The sequence below is a fragment of the Gambusia affinis genome, linkage group LG18 (genome assembly GCF_019740435.1).
Source record: "Gambusia affinis linkage group LG18, SWU_Gaff_1.0, whole genome shotgun sequence".
NCBI classification, from domain to species: domain Eukaryota; kingdom Metazoa; phylum Chordata; class Actinopteri; order Cyprinodontiformes; family Poeciliidae; genus Gambusia; species Gambusia affinis.
The window spans coordinates 7524329-7546690 of record NC_057885.1 but is presented as its reverse complement, the minus strand read 5'-3'; the positions used below and the strand labels follow the sequence as shown (position 1 = coordinate 7546690).

Here is a 22362-nt window from a genome sequence, read left to right as displayed (position 1 = left end):
ATTTAAAATACAGCAGAAAATGAACTGAAAATTCTGATTATATTTAAAGTTGCAGTACACAGTCACGTTTTCATTAATGATTTGATGGTGTCAAAAGTTTCTGCACATTTCAGGTTGTTAACTGCCTTTGGTGCCCCCACATGTTCAGTTTTGGTACCACAAGCATTTTGGATAAATTGCAGATGCCTAATTAATTAGTACCTTAACGAGACCTGCACAGAGACTGTTAAAATAATTTAAACTCCTGAAAAAAAAAAGAATATACCAGTTCTGGTTATGTCTTCAAGATGTTAGTAGGTTGACTTAGTATTATACACGTGGCTGGACGTACTGATTCCTAACCTGTTTAGGGCTATGACTTTGTCTTTTCTGTATTAAACTGTGAAAAAATGTAACACGTTGTATCATTGTTGTTATTGAATTTGTTCACATAGAGGCTGTAATTATTTAATTACAGCATTTAAAAGTGTCATTAGAAAAGGCACAGCAAGAGATGTTCTACTTCTGCGCTATCTAAACCGGGGGAGCAGAAACACACTGACTGTAGCTGATGCAGTCATGCAACCAGATCTAAAGTGTCCGACCTGAAGTAAAGATTTAAAAAAAAAGGGGCAGGACTGTTGCTTGGTTGCTCTTTGGTTGCTTGAAATGCATCCATTAGCATTTCATCTGGCAAAGGTTTAGTGTTTTAGCACCAAGTTAAATATAAGTTCAAAACCTTAGCAATTTGCATGGATTTCCTCCAATGCAATTTGATGATACTGCCGTGAAGAATGATCAGATTAAATATCTGCAAAAGTAGTGACACTTAACCTAATAACAAAAACTTAATTTGTTCTTCTTTACTTTGACTTGTTGGTGTCATTTAAATGATCTGCTGATCAATAGGGAGGAATGTGTTGCTGAGGGAAAGGCTGCTGATCCTGCTCTATTGTTTTGATTAAATTAAAATAGCTGAACTGTCTCCTCAAACAGAAGAGGTGATTAAAGTCAGACAGTAATATGTCATGTATTGTTTTCCTTAAGCAGATAGTGTTATGTTCCTATTTCTATAGTCTTTCATTTTCTTTGTTCTGTGCAGTGCTGTCTTTTTCTTTCTGAATCACAATGGCATAGTGTGTCAGCAAATTACATTAAAAGCATAAATGTGAATATTGTCCCGTCTGTTAGCATTGATCTACTGTTTTGTTGTTTGGACAAATTGTTTTTAGAAAAGCACTCACTGCCTTGCAAATATCAAAAATGACTCAAGAACCGCGTCGAGGCGACTGGGAAACACTGGAATATTGTTATTCCTTTGTAAAAAGAAAAGAAAAAAAAGTGAACGAATGATGAATGGGATTTAAACAAACAAACAAAATAAAGGAACCTTCAACAAACCCATGATAATAATAAAAAAACGTTTCAAATATCATAAAATCTAGTCAACGATAAAACAAGACTGACACACTTTCAATCAAGCAGCCAAGGTCATGAATATCGAAATGAATCCAGAAATACTGAAAAAGGCTTCTACAAGCCTTTAAGCAAGGTCCATTGAAATTTATGATTAGTTTATTATTGTACTTCAAATTTTTATCAGTCAGTCTAGCTATCTGTGTAGTTAGCTACCTACTTACTTAGCTACATAGCTAGCTAGGTAGATAAATCAGGTATTTGTGGTTTGTGGTGCGGGAGAAGAAAAAGAAACTACAATTCCCAGACTTTAGTGAGTGCGCAAGACCGGTGACCATTTCCGGAAATGCCCATCAAGGAGTGAGCATAAAGACCATAGTGAGTGCGCAGCTCAATTCTTAAGTACAGCCGAGATGTTTAAAAACAAATGAAAGTCAGATTTCAATTGATAAAAACTGCCACGGAATATTTTTTTTGTTTTTTTCTTTTTTAAAAAACTGAAAATGTTTTTAATCCTTTGGCCATATTGTCTTCTGATAGTGCGTTAACCTTTGTTTCGTATAAAAGTACCAAACACGTGTAAGTTTTCTTACCTGCTTTGTAAGGAAACGTACAAAAGCTGTGTATTTCTAGGAGTCAAATACATTGCTCTATAGTTCCAGGTCTACGTGGATATCAGCTGGGGAATTTTCCGCGAAAACGGGAAACTTTTCTACCCTCTCTTCGTCTCCGCACAGTTCTCTTTGCGCCCGTACGCGCTTCTTTACGGTAATGGTACTGATGCGGGATGAGTCAGGCTGTATGATGCTACTGCTGCTGCTGCTGCTGCTACCGTCGCTCTCTGCTGCCATTTCATCTGCGCTGATTAGCTCCAAACACTCAGCAAACACAGAAGGGACTTTTCGGGATCCCCACCACCACCTCCCGCCCTCCTCTTCATCCTCACAGCCCGGCACCCCGCCGCCGCCCCTCTCCCTCAGACGCTATTGACAACGGGGGGCTCAGTTTGAACCGGACTTCCGCAGGATCCGTGTGTTTTTCAGAGAAGCTGCACCTGCTGCTCTGGATGCGCTTCTGTCTCAGCTGTCCGAGACAGACAGGGGGCCCTGATCGTAAGAAACGGAACAGCTCCGGATTCCAGCGAATTAGTCTGTACTAATAAAAATAATTACACGGAGTCCTCAGATTTTTTTATTTTTTTTTATTTTTATTTTTTGCGGCCTGAGCGTCGAACCAGTCCGACTTGTTGGTGCCATGGAGCTCTCATCGGCCTGCTCCTGAACAGCAACACCGGCCTACAGCGAACCCACTTCCTGCTGCAAGTAGGCATAATTCTTCTTCTTCTTCTTCTTATTATTATTATTATTATTTTTAAATCAACAATATATGTTTATATTAATGAACTTAACTTAGTAGCCATAGAGTTTTAGTACTTAGTCGCTCTAAAATGACTGAAATCAACATTATACATGTGCGATTTGTTAAGCAGCTCATTAAATATGCCCTTAAAAATCATTTTCTGCGCCTAGAGAAAATTCTGGCAGGTTTCACGAGTAGCCTGGTCAGCTCTGCAGTCCAGCTGTCCTTTATCTGCTCCTGTTGGACCTTTTGGAAGGCGTTTCTGGACCTCACCGGGAACAAGAGCCGTTCTATCCACCAGGGATTCCAGCTGCTAATGTTTGCATACTGACTGGGCCGTGCAACCCGACTCTGCTGGAGAGCAGGGCTGATGGGAGGCTTCATAAAGCTGGCCCTCTGCCCGCCTGGTGGCCTGATACAGATCAGATAGATTATGTGTCAAAGTTAAAGGAGATTAGCTTTGAGGAAACTCACTTGATTTCAAATAGAAAACACCCATACCGTTTGTCGCTACAGTGTCACAATAATGTCCTTTAAAAGGGACGGTGTTGTGCAAAAGCCACTCCTTTGAGCTTTACGTCATGTTGCAATGTTATTCCCTCATCTAAAACATAATTGGAGTGTTGCCCTGATTTGATCAAACCTGTAATCTCCTCCACTCAGCTCCTTCAGACTAGCCAGTAGCAATTAGCAAACAAGTGCTGCAACTGCGCATCTGCTGAGCTTATTATAGGAGCTACTTCTGAAGTGCTTTTAATGTTGTTAAAGGGTTAATAAAGGAGCATTGTGATGACTTCCTGAAGGTGGAGTATCAGAAAGAGCAGCCACTTCTTAAAGAGACAGAGACCCAATTTCATTCATGTTACTTTACAAAGTAAAATTTCTTTTAATCCTCCCATGGTCGTCAGAGATGAAACAATATGGACCCCAAAAGCTTTTTACTCGAGTCCGAGTGGGCTTTTACAAGGTTTTTATATTTTTGTGTGTGTGTGGTTTCGGGAACTGACGGTGTGACGGGACGACTGCCCACAACCCCTCAAAAACGACCACAGCATTTTCTGTAACAGCTGAAGGCAACATAGTTACTTGATTGCGCTATAAAACAGCAGATGCCTGGAAAGCACACAATACTGCCCCTTTAAGTAATAAAGGGGCATAAACTTCAACCTATTTTATTACAATTTTATGCAGCAGACCAACACAAATCATCACAGAACTTGGAAGTAGAACGACAATAATGTGTGTTTTATTTTTACTTAGAAAGCAGTTTGTGAACTCACTTTACTTTACAGTTATTGTCCACTTTCTGTTGGCGTTGCGCATAAAATCCCATAAAATGCAGTGACATGTGCAGGGAGAAAGCCTAAGAGTTATCAATACTTTTGGAAGACCCTGTAGATTTTGTTAATTATAGAAACCCTGGGTGGTCATTTTGCCCTTCAAACAACCTCCTTCTTTACAAGAGCGATTATAATGTAAATATAAAGTTCATAACAACTATGAAAAGAGGAAATTTCACTAGATATTACGTTTTTTTCTGCTTTTCCGTGTCGGGACAGGAAGAACACATTTCTTTCTCCCGAAGCAGATCATTGACTCAAAGTTCAGTTTGCCAGCAGCTCACATGAAGGTGAAAGTCTTCAGTTATTGATCGACTACGTCAGAGATCATAACTCGCGATCAATAAGTGGCAGAAAAAGCCAAGAAACAATAAAATATGTCAGCCGTTTTCTGTAAAAGTCGATACATAGCAAAATCTAGCATCCAAACTCCCTCAGTCTCTGACTTTGTCCCTTCACAGCCACCGTAGCTCCTGATTTAAGCCATTAAAAACACAACAGGCTCTGTTCTCATGGGTTTCTGCCCACCATCTCGTTCTCTGCCGTTACCTCATGGTTTTAATGAAGTCACACAGAAAAGACGACACAAGTTACTGATGAGATCACAAAGGAGGTTTGACAGCGTAGGCATTCGATGAACAAATCGATCAGATAATCAATAGAAAAGCTACGCTGTGGTTGTGCTTGCTGTCTGCCTTGACTTTTATCTGCAGTCCAGTCCCAGTGGCTGCAGCCGTTTTGCACAAACAGCATCAGAAGTCTCCAAAAAGCAGTGAGAAAGCGAAAGCGGCGTCTGTTGACAGCAATGTGATAAGAAAACAACAGAGTGCATCTGAAAGCTGTAAAGTTACTGCTGCTGACATGTAATCTCTATAAATTACTTGCTCATAAAACCCCAGAAGCCATCAAAATACATTTTCTTTCTACTACATATATATGTATATATATGTACATCATAACTCAGTATCACAACCAGCTTGTGCCCGATTATCACGTTAAGATTTTACATGAAAGAAAAAAAAAAAAGAATAATATTGCTACGTTTTTTTTGGTACTATTTCGATTTTGTGGCGAATGCTAAGGCGAGTCAGCATGGCCAACGACGACGGCAAATAAAAGGTGTTGCCGTAACGACGAGCCGTTTCTCCGTCACCAGCCCGTTTAGCAGGGCGTTCACCAGGTTCACTGACAGCATTAAAACCCTCCTCGTGGCTCTGATTGGTTGGTTTTGGTCGGGAGCGGTGCGCACCTTTTCACAGTTTATCTGTCTCATATTATACTGCTGCGGCATGGCGACAAGTTTTAACAAATATGCAAAAGACGTATGCTTTTTAAAAAGTTACACACTGCGAGCTTGAAGGCTTATACGTGCTTGTTCTCGACGCCACCAGAAAATTTTTCTTGTGTGGTGTCCGGTACAGTAAATATGACATGCGGTGACTTCCTGGTTGTTCTGCAGTTGGGTTCTTATGATGAAGTATGAAATGTTCTAGCCAGAAAGAGCTTTGTTCTTGTTCTTGCAGCTCTGGCAGGGAGAACGCATCACTCTGCTGCTGCAGAGTATCTCCAGCACATTAAACTGTTTATATTTATCCTGTCACTCTGCAGTCATTTCGTTTCTCTCGGAATGCGGCGGCGCGTTTGTCAATGATTACGTAACCAAGAGTTACCAGCCAGTCAGGCAGGACGCTGTTCAGGAGTTCACTCCATCATACAACGGGACAACAACCCAAGAACTATTTTCACTGCTACTTCAAAACCACACATAGATTTCAGTTTACAGGATTCATCTTCATGTAACAATAGTTTGTCTCATTCGATGAGACGTACTTCATTTGGACAGGAAACATTTCGGTGATAGTTTGTGCCACAGGATTTCATTGGTGGGATGAAAGTAAATTGTAATTGGAAATCAGATTTAACTGGTTATATCTGATCAATACGTAGTTGTTTACTACTGTTAGTGTTGCCACAGAGTTTTTGGTGTTGCAGCCTTGTAATCCCCAAAATGGCAGAAGCCAAGTCTGGGATTAGCCTGACACACAGTTTAGTCTTGTTTCAACAGCAAATTGGAAGAGTGATAATTAGAATTACAATTTATTAACTCCAACCAGCATATTAATCCAGTAGCAGCTCATTTCTCTTTATTTACGCAGAAATAAACAAACACTGTGGAAAAACTGGTGGAATTTGTTTTCATAAGAATGTTTACAACGACGTCTGAAATGTTTATGACAACAAAAATGTGCATATTTTTCCCCCCCCCCAAATATTAATAATCAAAAATATGTATCTACAGTACATATTGAGGAGATATACATTTAATGTGAAATAGGCACTTAAACTTTTAAAGATTTTTTTTAGACTTAATTTCTTTTAAAATCTTTTCTGAAACTGCAATTTTGTGACGACTGCATTTTGAAGATTTAAAAAAAAAAAGAAAAAAACCTCAACTGTATTTAATTTTGCTAGCACCGATCAATCCTGAAATGGAATATTCCACGCTGCACAGAGATTCATTACAATGCAAAGTGAAATTTACTGTACTGTATTTGTCAAAGTACAAAGAATACACTTTCTATACTTTAGGTTTGGCAATAAGGCGACCTTGGCTTAACAAAAGAAAGTTATTGTAACCTTTTGTATAATTTGCTGGTCTAACAGATTTGTGTACATATATATTTGTGTATATATATATATATATATATATATATATATATATATATATATATATATATATATATATATATTTTTTTTTTTTTTTTTTTTTTAATGAACAAAAATGGGCATATTTGCAAATTTAGCTGGAGTGGGTACCCACGTCTGTGTTTTTGCCCTGGGCCCACACGTAGCTAGGACCACCTCTGCTCTGGTTATTTGATGCTGGTGTCGTAATACCAAACTGCGGAGTCAAACTGACGTAAGGATATTATTGAAACTTTTGTGTTTTCTACTCTAAAAATAATCCAAAGATTCTTGTCAGCTAAAGCAATAGACAGGATATATTACAACAAATGACCCCTCCTGATATTGCTTCCGCCTTGCTTTAGCCAAACAGCTGACGGCCTAACGGGGGAAATACTCTTTTGTCTCTCGCTCAAGCTCGCGCCGACGCACGCGCACCTCGGGCGCTCCACACCTCAACAGGACTGCAGCAGCAGCAGCAGCGCGCGGAGCGACGCAGTCGTCATGGAGGCCATCTGGCTGTACCAGTTCCGCCTCATCGTCATCGGGGACTCCACGGTGGGCAAGTCGTGTCTGATCCGGCGGTTCACGGAGGGTCGCTTCGCCCAGGTGTCCGACCCCACCGTGGGCGTGGACTTCTTTTCCCGCCTGGTGGAGATCGAGCCCGGGAAGCGGATCAAGCTGCAGATCTGGGACACCGCGGGGCAGGAGCGCTTCAGGTGAGGGGAGGAGACCGGCTGGCAGGCGACAGGACACGCTTAGCAGATGATGTGAGGTCGTGCTGTTTCTTTGTAATCCTCCGGAGTGGATTGTAATCACGTGAGGGCTTATTTACCAGCTTTTTTTTTTTTTTTTTTTTTTTTTAAGTTACCGGAGGCAAAAAGTGTGTTTTTTAAAATTGGCGATAGTTTATTTTGTCGAGATAGAAGGGGGATATATTTAGGTCATTTTTAACAATAATAATAATTTTAAAAAGCGAAATAAGGAACACTTCTGCATTTATACAATAAAATAAAGAAGCTGTCAGAGCTGAATGTCCCGTTTTGATCACGTTGTGCTTGTGCTGATGTATCACTCTGATTCAACATGTTTGGACTCTTCCTTTCTGAAAATATTCTATTGAACACAAGTTATAGAATAAGCTCCTTCACACGCAACAATAAATTACAAATAATTGCCCTAAAAATAGTGAAGTAACATTGCTAAGTCTAAATGCGGTGAAATTTCTCTTAATCGTGATATGAGCTTATGATTTCTCTGGAAACTTAAAGAGAGCAAAATTGAACATTTTCAACTAAGTAAGGCTAAGTAGATGCTTACTTTCTTTATTAATATTGTTTTGTTCATGAATGTGTAGGTGAAGGACGGCAGGATGTGTCGTCCTTTAGGTTTTCTGGAGGAAACGAGTAAAACAGGTCCAGACTGCCTGACCAGACCGCACTCAGACCTCATGAGAGCCAGACGTCCAGAGAAAGGGTTGCGGGAAAAGTAGAGTCAAATTGAATGAGCACATGACCTTCTGACTTCGGAGAGGAAAGGGGAACCAGAGGCCCCATTTAAATACTGATTTATCTGGAAACTGAAACTGCCATCTGTTGTGCAACATTTCTTCATGGCGGTTTGGATTTAAGAGGAATGCAGAGCAGCAGTTTGAACAGACGAACGTCCTTTCAAGGACAAATCTCCAGTTGACCTTTGACCTGTCTGTAAAGTCGAATTTGTTTTAAGTGACAATGAGACATTTGAAAAACCGCAATAAAATTCAGGTTGTACAGTTACAAGCATTAAGATATATATATATATATATATATATATATATATATATATATATATATATATATATATATATATATAAGCACAACTGAAGTTATAGATTTTAGGTTTATTGCAGTAAGCAACAAATCAGTTAGTCGCATGATCAATTAAAACAATAAATTATTTCCCCTTGCGCGATTTATCGTTTCCTCTTTTCTCCCTCTTTCTAACAAAAACTGGTTGACAGAGGTCTTCAGTCTGGTGCTATTAGCCCCTTTCTTGAAGGCCAATTTTGTTTACAGAGTTCATAAATCATAAATTATTACATTGTTGCCATTATATTACCTGAAAACGGTCTCAAATTAAACAATATTATTATTTATCGTGATAACTTCCAGAACAACGTATCGTCCAGCAAAACTAGTGTTTAAAGATCATGTTACTTTCATGAAAAAATTGTTTTGATACTCGATGGCAACAAAATCCATGCATATATCTAATATCTTGAAATTATTCAGTACAAGTGCAACAGAAGACCAATGAGTTGTGCTGTGGACGCATGCAGATATAATATTTTATGGTAACATATGACATTATAAAAGTGTCTCCACAAGGTTCTTGAGCCATCAAACAAAACTTCATGCCCTTGACTTCGTTTGCAGCAATTTATTTTAAGCTGCTACTTTTCTACCTTGCTGTATAAGCCAGCTGCGCCACATTTCAAATGCGACCCTAGAAAGGAACAGCAGCTACACCTTTTGTTTTATATTCATTTGTTTGGTTTTACTTTCTGAAATATTGCCCTGTTAAAACACGAACGAGATTTGAAAAACGTACAAAACCCTGAAACTAATATTCTTTTCTCCGTTTTATTTCCTCTGTAATTTTCCACATGACAACGATTATTTATTGTTTTTTAAACATCCCAGGTCGATTTTTAAATCCGTGTACTTTCATTGATTCATAGCTTGTCATTTCTATCATCATCGATGACGACGGCACCGGACAGAACCTGCGGAGTGTGAATCGCCGCTCAGACGCAGCAGCATGTTAGAACAGCTGAAATACGTCTTCACACTCATCACCGAGCTCATCCTGGTGACGAAGAGGATGGCTGTCAGCTGCCATTTAGCCTGAGCGTTTCCATGGCAACAGCCCTAAGAGACCAAACGAGCGTCTTTCCACGATAGTCTTTCAACTGTTACTTAAAGTTAAACACGATTTTTTTCGAACAGCGAGGTCCTCGCAGCGTAACACATGAACAGAGTTCAATTTGATTCTGTACGGCCATCTGCAATTCCTGTAAACATGGATATGATTCACGACTAAACTATCTTAAGAATCCGACTGTCTCCTAAATCTGATTTCCTAAGTTGGTGTCCTACAATGTTCATGTCCGACGGTTTGCTTTAAATTTCTAACAGTTTGTGATCTCTCTGTCGGTTTACGTTGGACCTCGTGAAATTCATCCCCACCGCTCGTAGGCGACGTTGGGATTTTGTTGCACACCTGAATTTTCCAATTTTTCCGTCACATTGCCCTCTTCTTTCCTCGGTGACACAGATCTTTTAGTCAGTGTTGTTTCGTCCTCATCTTTCCTGCTTCCATAAATATACCTGTATAAATTAAGCAGGCGTGTGTCAACTCAAGTGAGTCACTTCTTGACAGGTCGGGCTTTTTCCACCTCCCCCACACAACCCATCTTTCTTACTATATTCTCCCAGTTGACTAATCCTCACCTCTTGCTTTTTTTCTCCCAATCTCGAGCCTATAAATGGCCTTTCTGAGATAACCTTCATAAAGTATAATGGAAAATAAAAGGAATCAGGAGAAGTTGGTGTTCGTGTCCCTGGAGGGCCGTTCGATTCGGCTGAAACTGAGCAGCTTCGTTCCACCGATTTGCTCTGCAGTTACTAAGTATGTTTTCACACCCGATAGGCCGGTAGACCCGGCTCGACTGCAGATTAAAATTTGCGATATTTGTTGCATTTTCAGCTGCTGCGGTTCGCTTTCACAGTGCACCGCATCAAACGATCCAAACTAGCTGAAAAACCTGTTCACCTCCTCGCCAGTGGTGGCGCCGCACCAAGAATTACTGAAGGAAACAACAGGAAAACCTCTGAAATGCCTGACTGTCTGTAAAATACACAATTTTGTTTAAGTGCATATTATGACACAGATGAAACATGGACTTTTTAAAAACTTTCCTTTACTGACCTTATGACAGAGTGAGAATTCAATAAAAGTACGGAGGTACGAAAGCAATAAACCCAAAAAAGTCAGTCCTACATGCCAAAAATGTAAAAACATCCGTTTCTTTCTGCTGCGTAGGTCCATCACCAGAGCTTATTACCGTAACTCTGTGGGCGGGCTCCTGCTCTTCGACATCACCAACCGCCGCTCCTTCCAGAACGTCCACGACTGGCTGGAGGAGGCGCGCAGCCACGTCCAGCCGCACAGCATCGTCTTCCTGCTGGTGGGCCACAAGTGCGACCTGGAGGCACAGCGCCAGGTAAGAAACGGGAACTAATCCAAAACTGGCCTCTTTTAAAGATAGACAAAGAAGTGTGATGGGAAATATTTTGCTTTTGTAAAGGTTTTAAAAAAAAAAGTTATATATATATAAAATCAAGCTTTCTTTCAAAGATAGATCAGTCCGAATTGCAATGAGAAATGATTTTTTTTTTTAAATTCCCATAACTTACAGTGACACAAACTACGAGGCCTCGCTGAAGTGTTAATACACATTTCTACGTATTTTACTTTAGATTTATTTATTGTGGATTATTTTATCTTCTGTCACTTGAAGTGGTTCTGGAAAGGAGACATAAGCAGATGGGCCATGATTACATCTCAATTCTTGAAGTGATGCTGCTTACTGGAGATGATGTCCAGACACATGACCGTTAATCTCACCCATCAGTACAAGTCAGCAATTGATAACGCATCACTTCACGTGTCTCGGCTCCCCCCCAGTTTACCGGAAGAAGAAACATTATTCGCAAAAATTCTCCCCCAAAACATTGTTGTTGTTTTTTTTTTTTTACATTTTTCGATCTCGCAGGTGACCCGGCAAGAAGCGGAGAAGCTGGCCGGGGCGTACGGCATGCGCTACATCGAGACGTCGGCGCGCGACGCCATCAACGTGGAGCACGCCTTCACCGAGCTGACCAGGGAGATCTTCGCCTTGGTGCGGTCCGGCGACATCACCATCCAGGAGGGCTGGGAGGGCGTGAAGAGCGGCTTCGTGCCCAACGTGGTTCACTCGTCAGAGGAGGTGACCAAGAGCGACCGCCGCTGCCTCTGCTGATCTGGGAGAACGGAGGTTTTGAAGAGGGAGTGTACGCCGAGCGGAGCCGCCGATGACGGACTGAACCGTCGGCCGTCCAGACGGAGGAACTGTACTTCCTTCAGACTGAATACGGATTTGGACGGGTGGGGAAACTCGGTAACTCGGTTCTCGGTGTCGACGAACATCACAACAACGAGCGGAGGACTTAAAGGGATGAATCCATCTCTGTACATATTTTTTGTTCTCAGAGGGGGAAGGGTCAGAGTTGTTTCGACTGGACTGCTTTCCCAGAACGTCTCCCAAAGGCCTTAGAAACCGGATCTGTTCAGATGACTTTATCGTTTTGATTTCTGCCATTACCTGCTCTCCATTAAACACCTCTCAATATGCAATTTTATGATCACATAACAAGAGATCACATCTTTCTTTACTCGTTTCTTCTAAAGCACCATATAGCGTCGTTTGGTCGTGTCCTAAGCATTCAAGTTGTTTCTCCTTTGCCGACATGTTTCACACTCCAGAAATTAATAGAGGAGTCCTGGAGATCTTAGAAAGAAACCTGTTGCTTTACTGCCTTACAAAGGTATTTATACCACTTAAACTGTTTTTTTTTTACTTATTTTCAACTTTACAACTACTAATTTCAATTTATTTAATTGGAGTTTTTGTGGTAGTCCAACGTAAAGTGGGACAAATGTGAAGTGGAAGTAAATGGTACACAGTTTTCATAGGGGCTCCGCACAACCTTTAATGTCTTAAATTCATGGATCTAAAATTAAGGCCTTGAAATGTCTTAAAGTGATTAAAAATGTAAGTTGGCCTTAATTTTGTCGAGGCAAGACTATATGCTATCTAGTTTGAGTCACAGACATCTTTGCGGTAGCGGTTGAAGCTAGCACTAATCAGCTGCTAATGTACCTCTGCTGGCTAGCTAGGTTTTTTCATCTTTCGTGGGTAAGTGGAAATTAACTGCCACTTGTCTGGATAATTTTTATATTCGCCTCTGGCTAACAAACACAATGCTACTTGCATTTTGTTCAAAAAACCTGGGCCTTACTTCTATATAAAATACGCGATGTTCTTTTGTAAATTTCTGTCATGACACAAGTCTTAAATTTTATTCATATTGCCCCTGGTTCGGTCTTGAAAAGTCTTAAATTTGAGTTGGTGAAACATGCAGAAACCCTGTTTCAAATCTGAAACAGGGTTATCCCTGCTATCCCTAAAATGTCATCTACCTAAACTGGCAGTGCTTGTGAGAAAAGTGCTAATCAGAAACAGCCAAGAGGCTTATTCTAACTTTGGAGGAGCAGCAGAGATCCTCAACTCAGGTGGGATCTTGCGTTAACAGGACAAGTATCAATAGTGCACTCCACAAAGCTTTGACACTCATAAGTAGTACAGTTTAAAGTTCGCCACAAGCCATGTAGGGAATATAACAAACGTGTGGAAGAAACATGTCAAAAGCTGCTGAAGACCTAGGCCCAGTCAAAGTCGACCTCAATCTTAAAAAAATAAATCAGTGATAAAACTTAAAGATCGATGATTCAAGACTTTCTCCATCCAATCTTTCAGAACTTGAACCATTTTGCAAAGAAGAATGGGCAACCATTTTAATTGCAGATGTCCAACGCTAGTAGAGACAAACTGCAAGAACAAAAGGTGGTTTTATAAATCAGTAAGTTTCTAATGAGAGGGGAACAGGAAAGAGGGCAACCAAACTCCTCTTTCCACCAAGGTATTTTCAGAGGTTCTTCAGTCATCCGCTACGTTGTGTTGGTCCATAACATCAAACTAAAACACGCTCGTATTTGGTTGTAATGTTGCAAAATGTGGAGGGAAAAAAAATTGTGGGTAATAAATACTTTTGCAAGATTTAAGACCTCCAGCGAACTCAATGACATTGACCCGGTTCCATTAACCATCCGTGTAAAAGTCACGCAATAACACGAAACCTCCCTGCTGTTCGCAAAGGACTCTAACTGCACGAAGACAAGTGCGCAGCTGAACTCATGGAGGTGGAGCTGTGGACACGTCAAACTTCATGTCCGTCTGTCTTACTGAACACACCAGGTGGATTTGTTGAACTCTCTTGGAGTCTGTTTGGAGCAGGAAAGCACCTTAAGAGTCCAGTCTGTCCACACAGGAAAAGCCTTATTTGGTACGCTTCAGTTCTCCAAGGCCAAACCGACAGAGACGGACTAATAGCGTCAACGGATGCTCGACGAATGGACTCCATGGCAACACTACGTCACCAACAATGCACGCTAAGGAAAGAAAGCCGACGCGATTCATAACCACTTTATGAGATTCAGTTCTGTGCAGTACGAGTTGCTCATGTTACTTTAATCTGTGAAAATCGCTTAAGTTCAACCCTGCAGTTTTATCTCGCCGCCACGGCAGCTTCGCTATGACATCACATGAGAGGCGCACAATCTGAAACAGCCCTAAGAGAAGACTTAAACTGCTTTAACTTTGGTTTTTCCAAGTCACAGATTTCAAACCACCTTATCGTTACCTAAATCTGATGATTACATTTCAAGATGCATTCCAACCCCTGACATGAAAATTAAAGAACTAATGCTCACATATTGTGGACGTTTTATTTACTCTTTTTTTATTCTTGCCATCTCCTAGTCTTAGTTGTGCAACACAACAGAATGAACGCAAAGAAAAAGGAAAAAAGACCCTTCAAACTGCTGTTTTAAGCTATTATATCTGAAAAGACAGATGGTAGGAAATAGTTTTTAATGCCATACTTTCTCATAATAGTGCATACGTAGGAAGCCATGGATCATTTAACACACAGTATAGTCACTTAATTCTTTCTATGTAATTTTATTTCATAGCCTAATGAAAAAAACCCTGCACATTAGACTTTCTTTGCCTGTGATTGGCCGTATTTAGGGATATCCGTTTATAAGTCCAACTGCTTTCAAACTTGAACCCAGATTAATTAGGTTTGGTGTGAACAGTTTTCTTCGATGCTCAGAATCAATTTTAGCAAAAGTTATCTAAAACCTACAAGACCCAGGTCAAAGAAGAAAATATCATAACGTAAAATGGTTCATTGTGGACATCAAATAATCTACTTTAAGATTTCAGAATCAACATTTTTGTTTTACATCAAAAATAGAAATTATGTTTTAAAAAAGCAACTAGGACCAAACTTTTCTATTCCCTCTATATTTTTTGTTTGGTTATTAGTTTTTATTTACCTAGCAAAGAGTAGCGAAGTCATCCAAAAGCAAAGTACCAATGCTGGCAAGTTTGAAAAACGGGTCTTTAACGTTACCAAGTCTTATAAGTGCTGAAGTCCGTTTCTGCTTTTTATGTGAAAAATATTTTTAAATTCTCAAGTGGATGCCATCCACCATCTGAAAAGATAAGGACCGTAAGTACAGTCACTTCCAGAAAAATACATATCTGTGTGTGAACCAAGCAACCACAAAACGGCTAAAGCCGTCATCCAGGAAGTAGCTTCTTTTCAGGAAGTGCTCTCAGCAGCTGACTGTCTGGAGGACTGGAAACCGTTCACACTGATTAATCTCACCATCAGGTCATGTGATGACGCTGCTATTATAAGACGCCACTCTGGCAGAACTCTACCCATATCCGAAGATTTGTTGGATCCAAAAACAAACAAAAAAACTTTCAGATGAACACAAGTGCATTTTTTTGGCCAGGCAAAGGCACTTTGAATATGACTAATTTAACTTAAACAAGGATGGTTAATTTTATTAAATTGAAAATTTACTAAACAGGCGAGTTATGCGTTTTAAAACTTATAAAAATTAACTGAAGGAAAGCGTGCTAAAGATTTTCAGTTAGCAAAATCGCTAAACTTAAAAAATGAGCTCCGCTATTAGAAGATTAGCCAGTGTCTAATTAAGACGTTAATATTGAATTCTTAACCAAAACTCCAACATGGATGTCAGCGGATGACGTTGTTTATTCTACTAAAAATTTAGCAGGCAAGTTAATTTGTGCTTTAAAATTTACAGGAAAGCATGCAAAATGTTTTTCAAAGTTAGCAAAACGCTAAATCTAAAAACGAAGTCCGCTACTAGCAGATTAGCTGATGTCTAGTTAGACATTTACGTTTCAACTTAAACACCGATGTTGAACTTCATTCTACTGAAAGTTTATAAAACAAGTAAATTAGTACTTCAGAATGTTTGTGGAAAGATTAATTTAAGAAAAGCCCGCAAAACGTTTTCAAAGTTAGCAAAAGGCTATTAGTTGAAGTGTGCTGGAAAACACCTTAAAATGAGCAGCAACAATTGCTTTTCTAAAGTCACTGCTGACGTCTTCCTTCATGGTTTTCTTTTGACACGCCAGTCACCACCAGTAAGTTTCCTTCTTCTAGTCTTTCCTCTTGTAGCTGTTCTTGTGACATTTGCTTACCTCAAAAATAACACACAAAGCATCAAATCAAGGGCTCATCTCTCGTCCTAAATGATCTTTTTCTTTTTGATTCATTCATTGTTTAATGAATACAGTGGAAGACAAATAAATACAGACAGAACAGTGGCAAGGAGAGGAGGAAAACAGAAAAGGAGGAGATATGGAGAGGAAGGTCAGAGGACGGAGAACTGCGGCAGGAATCCTGCTGATCTCTGTGAAACCCTGCAAGTCTCAGGAAGTGGGAACCAAAGTTTACAAGGCAAAACCAGTTTATCCCAGAGCCGAACTGGCCAGGCTCTATGGGAGGAAACCGAAACCGTGTGTTGATGCAAGTGTCGACGCTGGCTAAGAGAGAGAAAGTTTTTAGTGGAAGATACAGGAGGAAAATCCACGGAGGACAGGATGGTGTGAGTAAACCCTCATTTCTGATCTGCCGGAAGAAATAAATAAAAACAACATTTTTTAAAAGAAGAAGAACGGAACACAGTTAAATCAATAAAAAGAATACAAAACTGCCTTGTTGACGTTGTTTTTCGGTTAGTTTTTACTTGAAAAAATACTTTAAAAAGTAAAAAAAAAAAGAAAGAAAAATCAACAGAAAACAGTAGTGGTGGAAGTTTGGGCTGGGCTTGACGGAGGAGACGCCGAAGAGGAAAGACTGAACTATGACAAACGCTCCACCTGAGCAGCTTCACACTTCCAGTAACGTTTCGGACGAGGCCTCCGTGAGCCGAGCTCCGGGGGGTCAGAGAGGGGTCAACATTCAGCTCGGGGTTTAATTTTCTTTTAATGACTAAGGAGGAAGTTAGCGGAGCGGGGGAACATAGACACTGGTGTGTTTAATTAAGACTTGGCTGCTGATTTCAGGAGGTTTTCTTTGCTCCTCCTCTTTACGTCCCAGTTGTAGACTCGCGCCATGTCTGAAGGGAGCCACAAGTCAAGGTGAAACACCAGAAAATGTGGAGGGTTACTGAGAGGCAGCCCCGTGATTAATTCACAACATGTTTCAGGTGCAACCCTAACAACTAGATTATCATCAAAACCATGAAAAAAACCAAAACAATAATTAACTTCGAGACAAAATAAAAATGCAATTCGTATATAGATTTAGTGCACAGAGTCTGTACTTCCAGTCCAAAGGGAAAAACATCTGCCTACTGGGAAATGTTCATTTGACTCTATACATGTTATTCTTCTTCCCTGTAAACCCAGAAATTTGGTAATCCCAGAGTTGTGCATTAACTAGCTACTTTTACTCAGTCACATTTACTTGCGTAACATTTTTGGGAAAATGTACTTTTAGGAGTATTCGTACTAGGCTGGGTTTTACTTGAGCGACGTTATAATGAAGTATCGCTACTCTTCAGTAAACGTCCTGGATCCTCTACCCACCGAATGAAGAACAAACATGTTTTAACCAACAGCTCGCCAGACACAGAAACTGCAGCTTTTTGTTAAAACTTTAGACGTTTTTAAATCATGGTTATTTTGGTCCTTAAAATACCAAAACTGTAACTTAACTTTATATTTTAGTCCGTCTGATTGTGTGATTTTTAAATGTGAAATGACTGATAATTTGATCAGTTTCTCAGTACGTCAGTTGACTTTTTACCAAATACGTTTTCACTTTTACTTGAGTCACTTCTTAGAAAGCTACTTTGTACTTTACTCGAGTAAAGATATGTTGAAGTAGTGCTGCTCTCCATTCTTTGGATACACTGTTCAGACGCTTAAAAATACTACATGTTGCACATCGTGTACAGAACTAAACCTCCCCCTGCATTTCAACAAACTGAGCAATTAGAGAATGCTTCTAGTGACATCTAGTGGCTCAACCTTGGTATAGCTCAGTCATGACAGACGATTTTTTATTTTTTATTTTTTTAAAGGATACTGACTTCGGTGGTGGTGCCCTGGTCTCTCAGGTAGTCCAGGTCTTCCTCCAGCGTCTCCAGGTTGCGAGACGCCGTGGACAGGTTCTTCTCTAGGAGAGCCTGGGCTTCGTCGATGTTGTATTCCAACATGACGTTGGCCTTTTGAGGAGAAGAGCGTTGGAGAAATCGTTATAAGACACAACCGGTGATCCAGTTAATTGGAGTTTCAAAGGTGTAATTCAAATCCAACCGAAAGCCCGTGCTCACCCCTAACCATAGGCAAACTTTGTCAGTGGGCGGCACGGAGGCCTTGCAGTAAACGTTGTCGGCCAGCAGGAAGTGCGTTTCCATGGGCTCTGTGGTTTCCTGAAGATAAACAAGGTGCGGCCCTTAAATTCAACAGGCCTCCAATAGAGGATTAAGCACGATGAGTCGATGATGTATGTATTTTTAAACACAGTTTTGCTGCTATATCACATTACACACGTGGAGCATAAGAAAGAGAGAATATAAAAACAAGAAAAGAAAAAACTGCCGCTGTTCTGTCACATTCATGTTGAACCACGTCTTTGGTGATCAGCTGGACAGCAGGTAAGATCATTAAACATTCACAAACAGATTGGTGACAGAAAAAAAAGGCATAGAAACAGAGAAGGAGTTGAACTCATTGTTGAGATAATTGTCAGCAAACTAGCTCGATTAATCGTTCACTGGATTTAATGATTAATCGTTGTTATTGATTAATCATTAACACCTTTAGTCATCTATTTCATACTCGTTTGATCTAAAGAAATAATCACCAAATCATCAAATCAGCCCTACGGTGAAAATAAGCGACGGTTGCAGCTGTAGCCTCTAATATTCCCACCAAGGAGCAAGAATTGTATTTTTATTTTTTAGTTTCTCTTGTGATTCTTTGAGCCTCTTCTGGGCCGTGAAAGCAGAAACACAAAAAGTTCCCTCTGAAAATGTAGCAACATGAAGGACTAGACGGACGGCCAGAAGGACAAAGACTGATGGACAAACAGGAGTCCAGATGGACAAAGGGACAGACAAACGCATACGACTTTTAGAAATTAGATAACCCAACAAAGTCTAGAGATGCAACTATTTTTTTTTTCCCGTACTCCGATCTTTTCCGGACGTGATCAAATTCTAGAGTTTTCCGGACTCTGTAGGAGCCAGAACAAGCAGGAACGCTCCTGTTCTACTTGATGCTTCTTACATGAATAATACAATTATAAAAGAAGAAAGCAGCAGATTACACACTGAGGTTTCTTTAAGCAGATTAAACTGGGGGAAAAAAATAGCAGAAGAAACATTCACCCACCTTTTTCTTCTGCATGTGTCGGAGGATTTCTAGCGTCTGGGTGATCTGTGGGATCTGGTTTTTCAACCTACGTGAGCGGAGAACAAGAGGAACCGTTACATTACAGCGTCGACTGTTTGGTTACAAGGTCTCTGGGAAACTTCTGAAACTGGTTAAGAAATGAAAGGAAACCGTGTGGCTTCAAACAAAACGTCAAAGACATGAGATCATATTAATAAGAGACAAATGATGGAGTTATAGAAATAAAACGCTGCATATTCTGTGTTAGTGCGGTGAACTTTAGTAAACTGTTTATTTACAGGGTTTCTCTTACATTCCCACAGGGAAGTTCAAGAACTTTTCAAACATTTTCATGGCAAGTTTTTCTTTTTTTAATTACTTTTCCAGCACCACACATTAGAGATAAAAATACAAACGTACTACAGAAAACAGCTTCAATTCCCTATTATATAATAATAATACACATCATTTATAAATATTATTCTACATTTTGGAGCAGGGACAAAATAAACTAAAATGTAGCAAAATTTTATGTTTTGTAATGTTTCTCTGCAAAAGTTACAAAAAAAAAAAAATCTCTAAAAAATGGCCTTGCTAAGTTTTCTGGGAACGACCAAATAGAAATTATTTTTGGGAATTCTAACTGACCTAAAACATGAGACGTTTGGTCTGATTCAACTTAAGACAGCGAGATAAAAATGTGTGTGTGTGTCTTTATATTATTGTTAAATATCTGGTTTCAACTGTAGATGACGCTTTTCAGATTTAAGCTTTTAATCAGACGTCGGATTGAAACTTTAATGCTGCACAGTTTGGATATCAAGCACTTTCAAGGACGTTTTACAGAAAATCAAGCACTTTCCAACCCTTGAAAACACATGAACATTTTCAAGGAGTGAACAGCGTGAACCCTGGTGTTTAAATACTTTTTTTTTTTTTTGGTTCATGTTACCGGAGTTTCTTCTGAGACAGGTTGAGTTCCATGTATTTGTATTTCTGGTACTGTTCGTCCAGCCTCCTGAGCGCCGAGTCTGCCGTCTCGTTGCCGGGCTGCTTCATGAACGAGTCGACGTCCTCCTGTGAAAACACGCGGCCGATGATGAGCGAACTGGAGTTAGCAGATGACCTCTTACGGACAACAGTAGGATATCCTACAGAGGGCAGGCCAACGGGTTTTCTTCTCACAATGGTCAAAACCAAAGTGCTGCTGTTCAGCATGCAGACTCCAGCTAAATTTGTAGTGAAAATGAATATTTTAAAAGGTTTCTGCAGAGTCTAATTTAAGGTTTTTTAAAACCACTATGAATTCTATTTAAGTCCTGTGTCACGACAGAAATGCTCAAAAGAAAAGTACATATTTCGTATGGTGCCAACAGAACGCATGTAACATCGTGTGGGTTGGCAACAGAAGTGAGCCAGTGGCAAAGATTTACATTGTCCAGGTAACCAGAGATACAATTTAGATGAAGGCAAAAAAAAAAAAACTTGCTTGTTAGCAAGTAGGGTGTATGCTAGTAGCTAGTTAGCGGTAGCCTCAACCACTTCCAAGTCACAAAACGGGATGAAGACGCCTGCATTTGCCTGACAGAGGGAATAAACTCTGTAGAATATACGAGAAAATGGTCTTGACAGAACAAAATTTAAGACCTGTTATTAACGTTGTTAAGGCCAATTACTACTTTAAAATAAATTTAAGACACTTTAAGGCCTTAATTTGGACTTTCTAAGGATGCATGCCACAGACTCTGATTCTTGCTTTTCGTGCCAACAACTGGCACACATAATGGACCCGAGATCATTAGGATTGTGATGTTTCTTGCCATGACAAAAAAATTTTGATTTATTGCAATGCTTAAAAATAACTGTCATAATGTTTCTAATATTGGGGTGCCATGATAAAAGCAGCAACATCCTTCAGGTGGTGTGTAAAATGTATTTCTACAAATTAAACAAAAAAAAAAAAATGTCAACATATTCTTTCAACAACAAATTATAACTCCCCAGCTCTGTTCCCCATCTGAAAACTTGCAATATATTGCAAAACGTAGCGGGGTTTTTTGTGCAATATCATTTCATGCTGAACAACTGTGACAAAGTGAATTTTGAGAGAGATAAAAAAAACAAAAAACTTTAGCTAACCATTATGTAGAGGCGTATCACTTAATTTAATTATGCGGAAGTCTTTCAGACACAATCATTATTTATATTAGAAGCTAAGGTGTATCAGTTAATGCTTTATGCAAAACCTCAAAGTGGGAAACTGAGGCCTGTTACTGACATTAAACCTACACTAAGTTACAGAGACCGGCTGAAAAACACAAAAGCCCGTAAAATAATTCAGGAGAGACTGAAGACAGAAAAAGCCCACATCATTCAAACAGTAATGACCATAGATGGAAGCAAGCAGCCGCCCATCCTGCACACACAGCGGGATCATCAACTCACTGTCAGCTCTAGTGCTGCTAGTTAGCTAACAGGTTCGGAGCCGCTATATCGCGCCCTGTACGTCAGGGACTGGTAGAAACACATTAAACTGTACTGCACACAGGCGGCGCAGTGAAAGAAGTTCGGCTTTACGCACCACAAACACCGCTTCGGGGATCCCAAGGTGCTTTTTCTTTGTCGCCTGTACAGCATTGCTGTTGTCTATGGTCGCCGCCATGTTGAAGAGAAGTTGCTTCCTCCCTCACGCCTGCGTACAAGACGCCTGAAGACAAGGGGACTCGACTGCCTCTTGCGGTCACATATTGAAACTGCACCCAAAGATTGAATGTTTCCGGAGCTTGACATTTATTTGGAAATTTATTTTAACAGAGAATGCGCCATATTGGCTACAACATTAATAAATGTTTAATTTGCTCCGTCGTAATTGCTAACTAAATATACTTGGTATTATAAGTTCTGGTGGTCCCATAATTTGCATTA

General features: G+C 40.0%; 2 protein-coding genes across 2 annotated transcripts; one reads left to right on the top strand and one right to left on the bottom strand.

Annotated features, from left to right (window-relative positions):
- Positions 1–2056: 2056 nt before the first annotated feature.
- Positions 2057–13697, top strand: rab39bb (RAB39B, member RAS oncogene family b). The gene is made up of 4 exons (XM_044096981.1): positions 2057–2717; positions 7197–7498; positions 10866–11046; positions 11599–13697. Exons 2-4 carry the CDS (start codon positions 7284–7286, stop codon positions 11842–11844), a joined length of 642 nt encoding a protein of 213 aa, XP_043952916.1. The 5' UTR covers positions 2057–2717; positions 7197–7283; the 3' UTR covers positions 11845–13697.
- Positions 13698–16290: 2593 nt separating this feature from the next.
- Positions 16291–22176, bottom strand: vbp1 (von Hippel-Lindau binding protein 1). Its single transcript, XM_044096979.1, has 6 exons — positions 22019–22176; positions 20390–20514; positions 19438–19504; positions 18375–18473; positions 18128–18266; positions 16291–17153 (listed from the first exon to the last, which is right to left on the bottom strand). Exons 1-6 carry the CDS (start codon positions 22097–22099, stop codon positions 17077–17079), a joined length of 588 nt encoding a protein of 195 aa, XP_043952914.1. The 5' UTR covers positions 22100–22176; the 3' UTR covers positions 16291–17076.
- Positions 22177–22362: the final 186 nt, after the last annotated feature.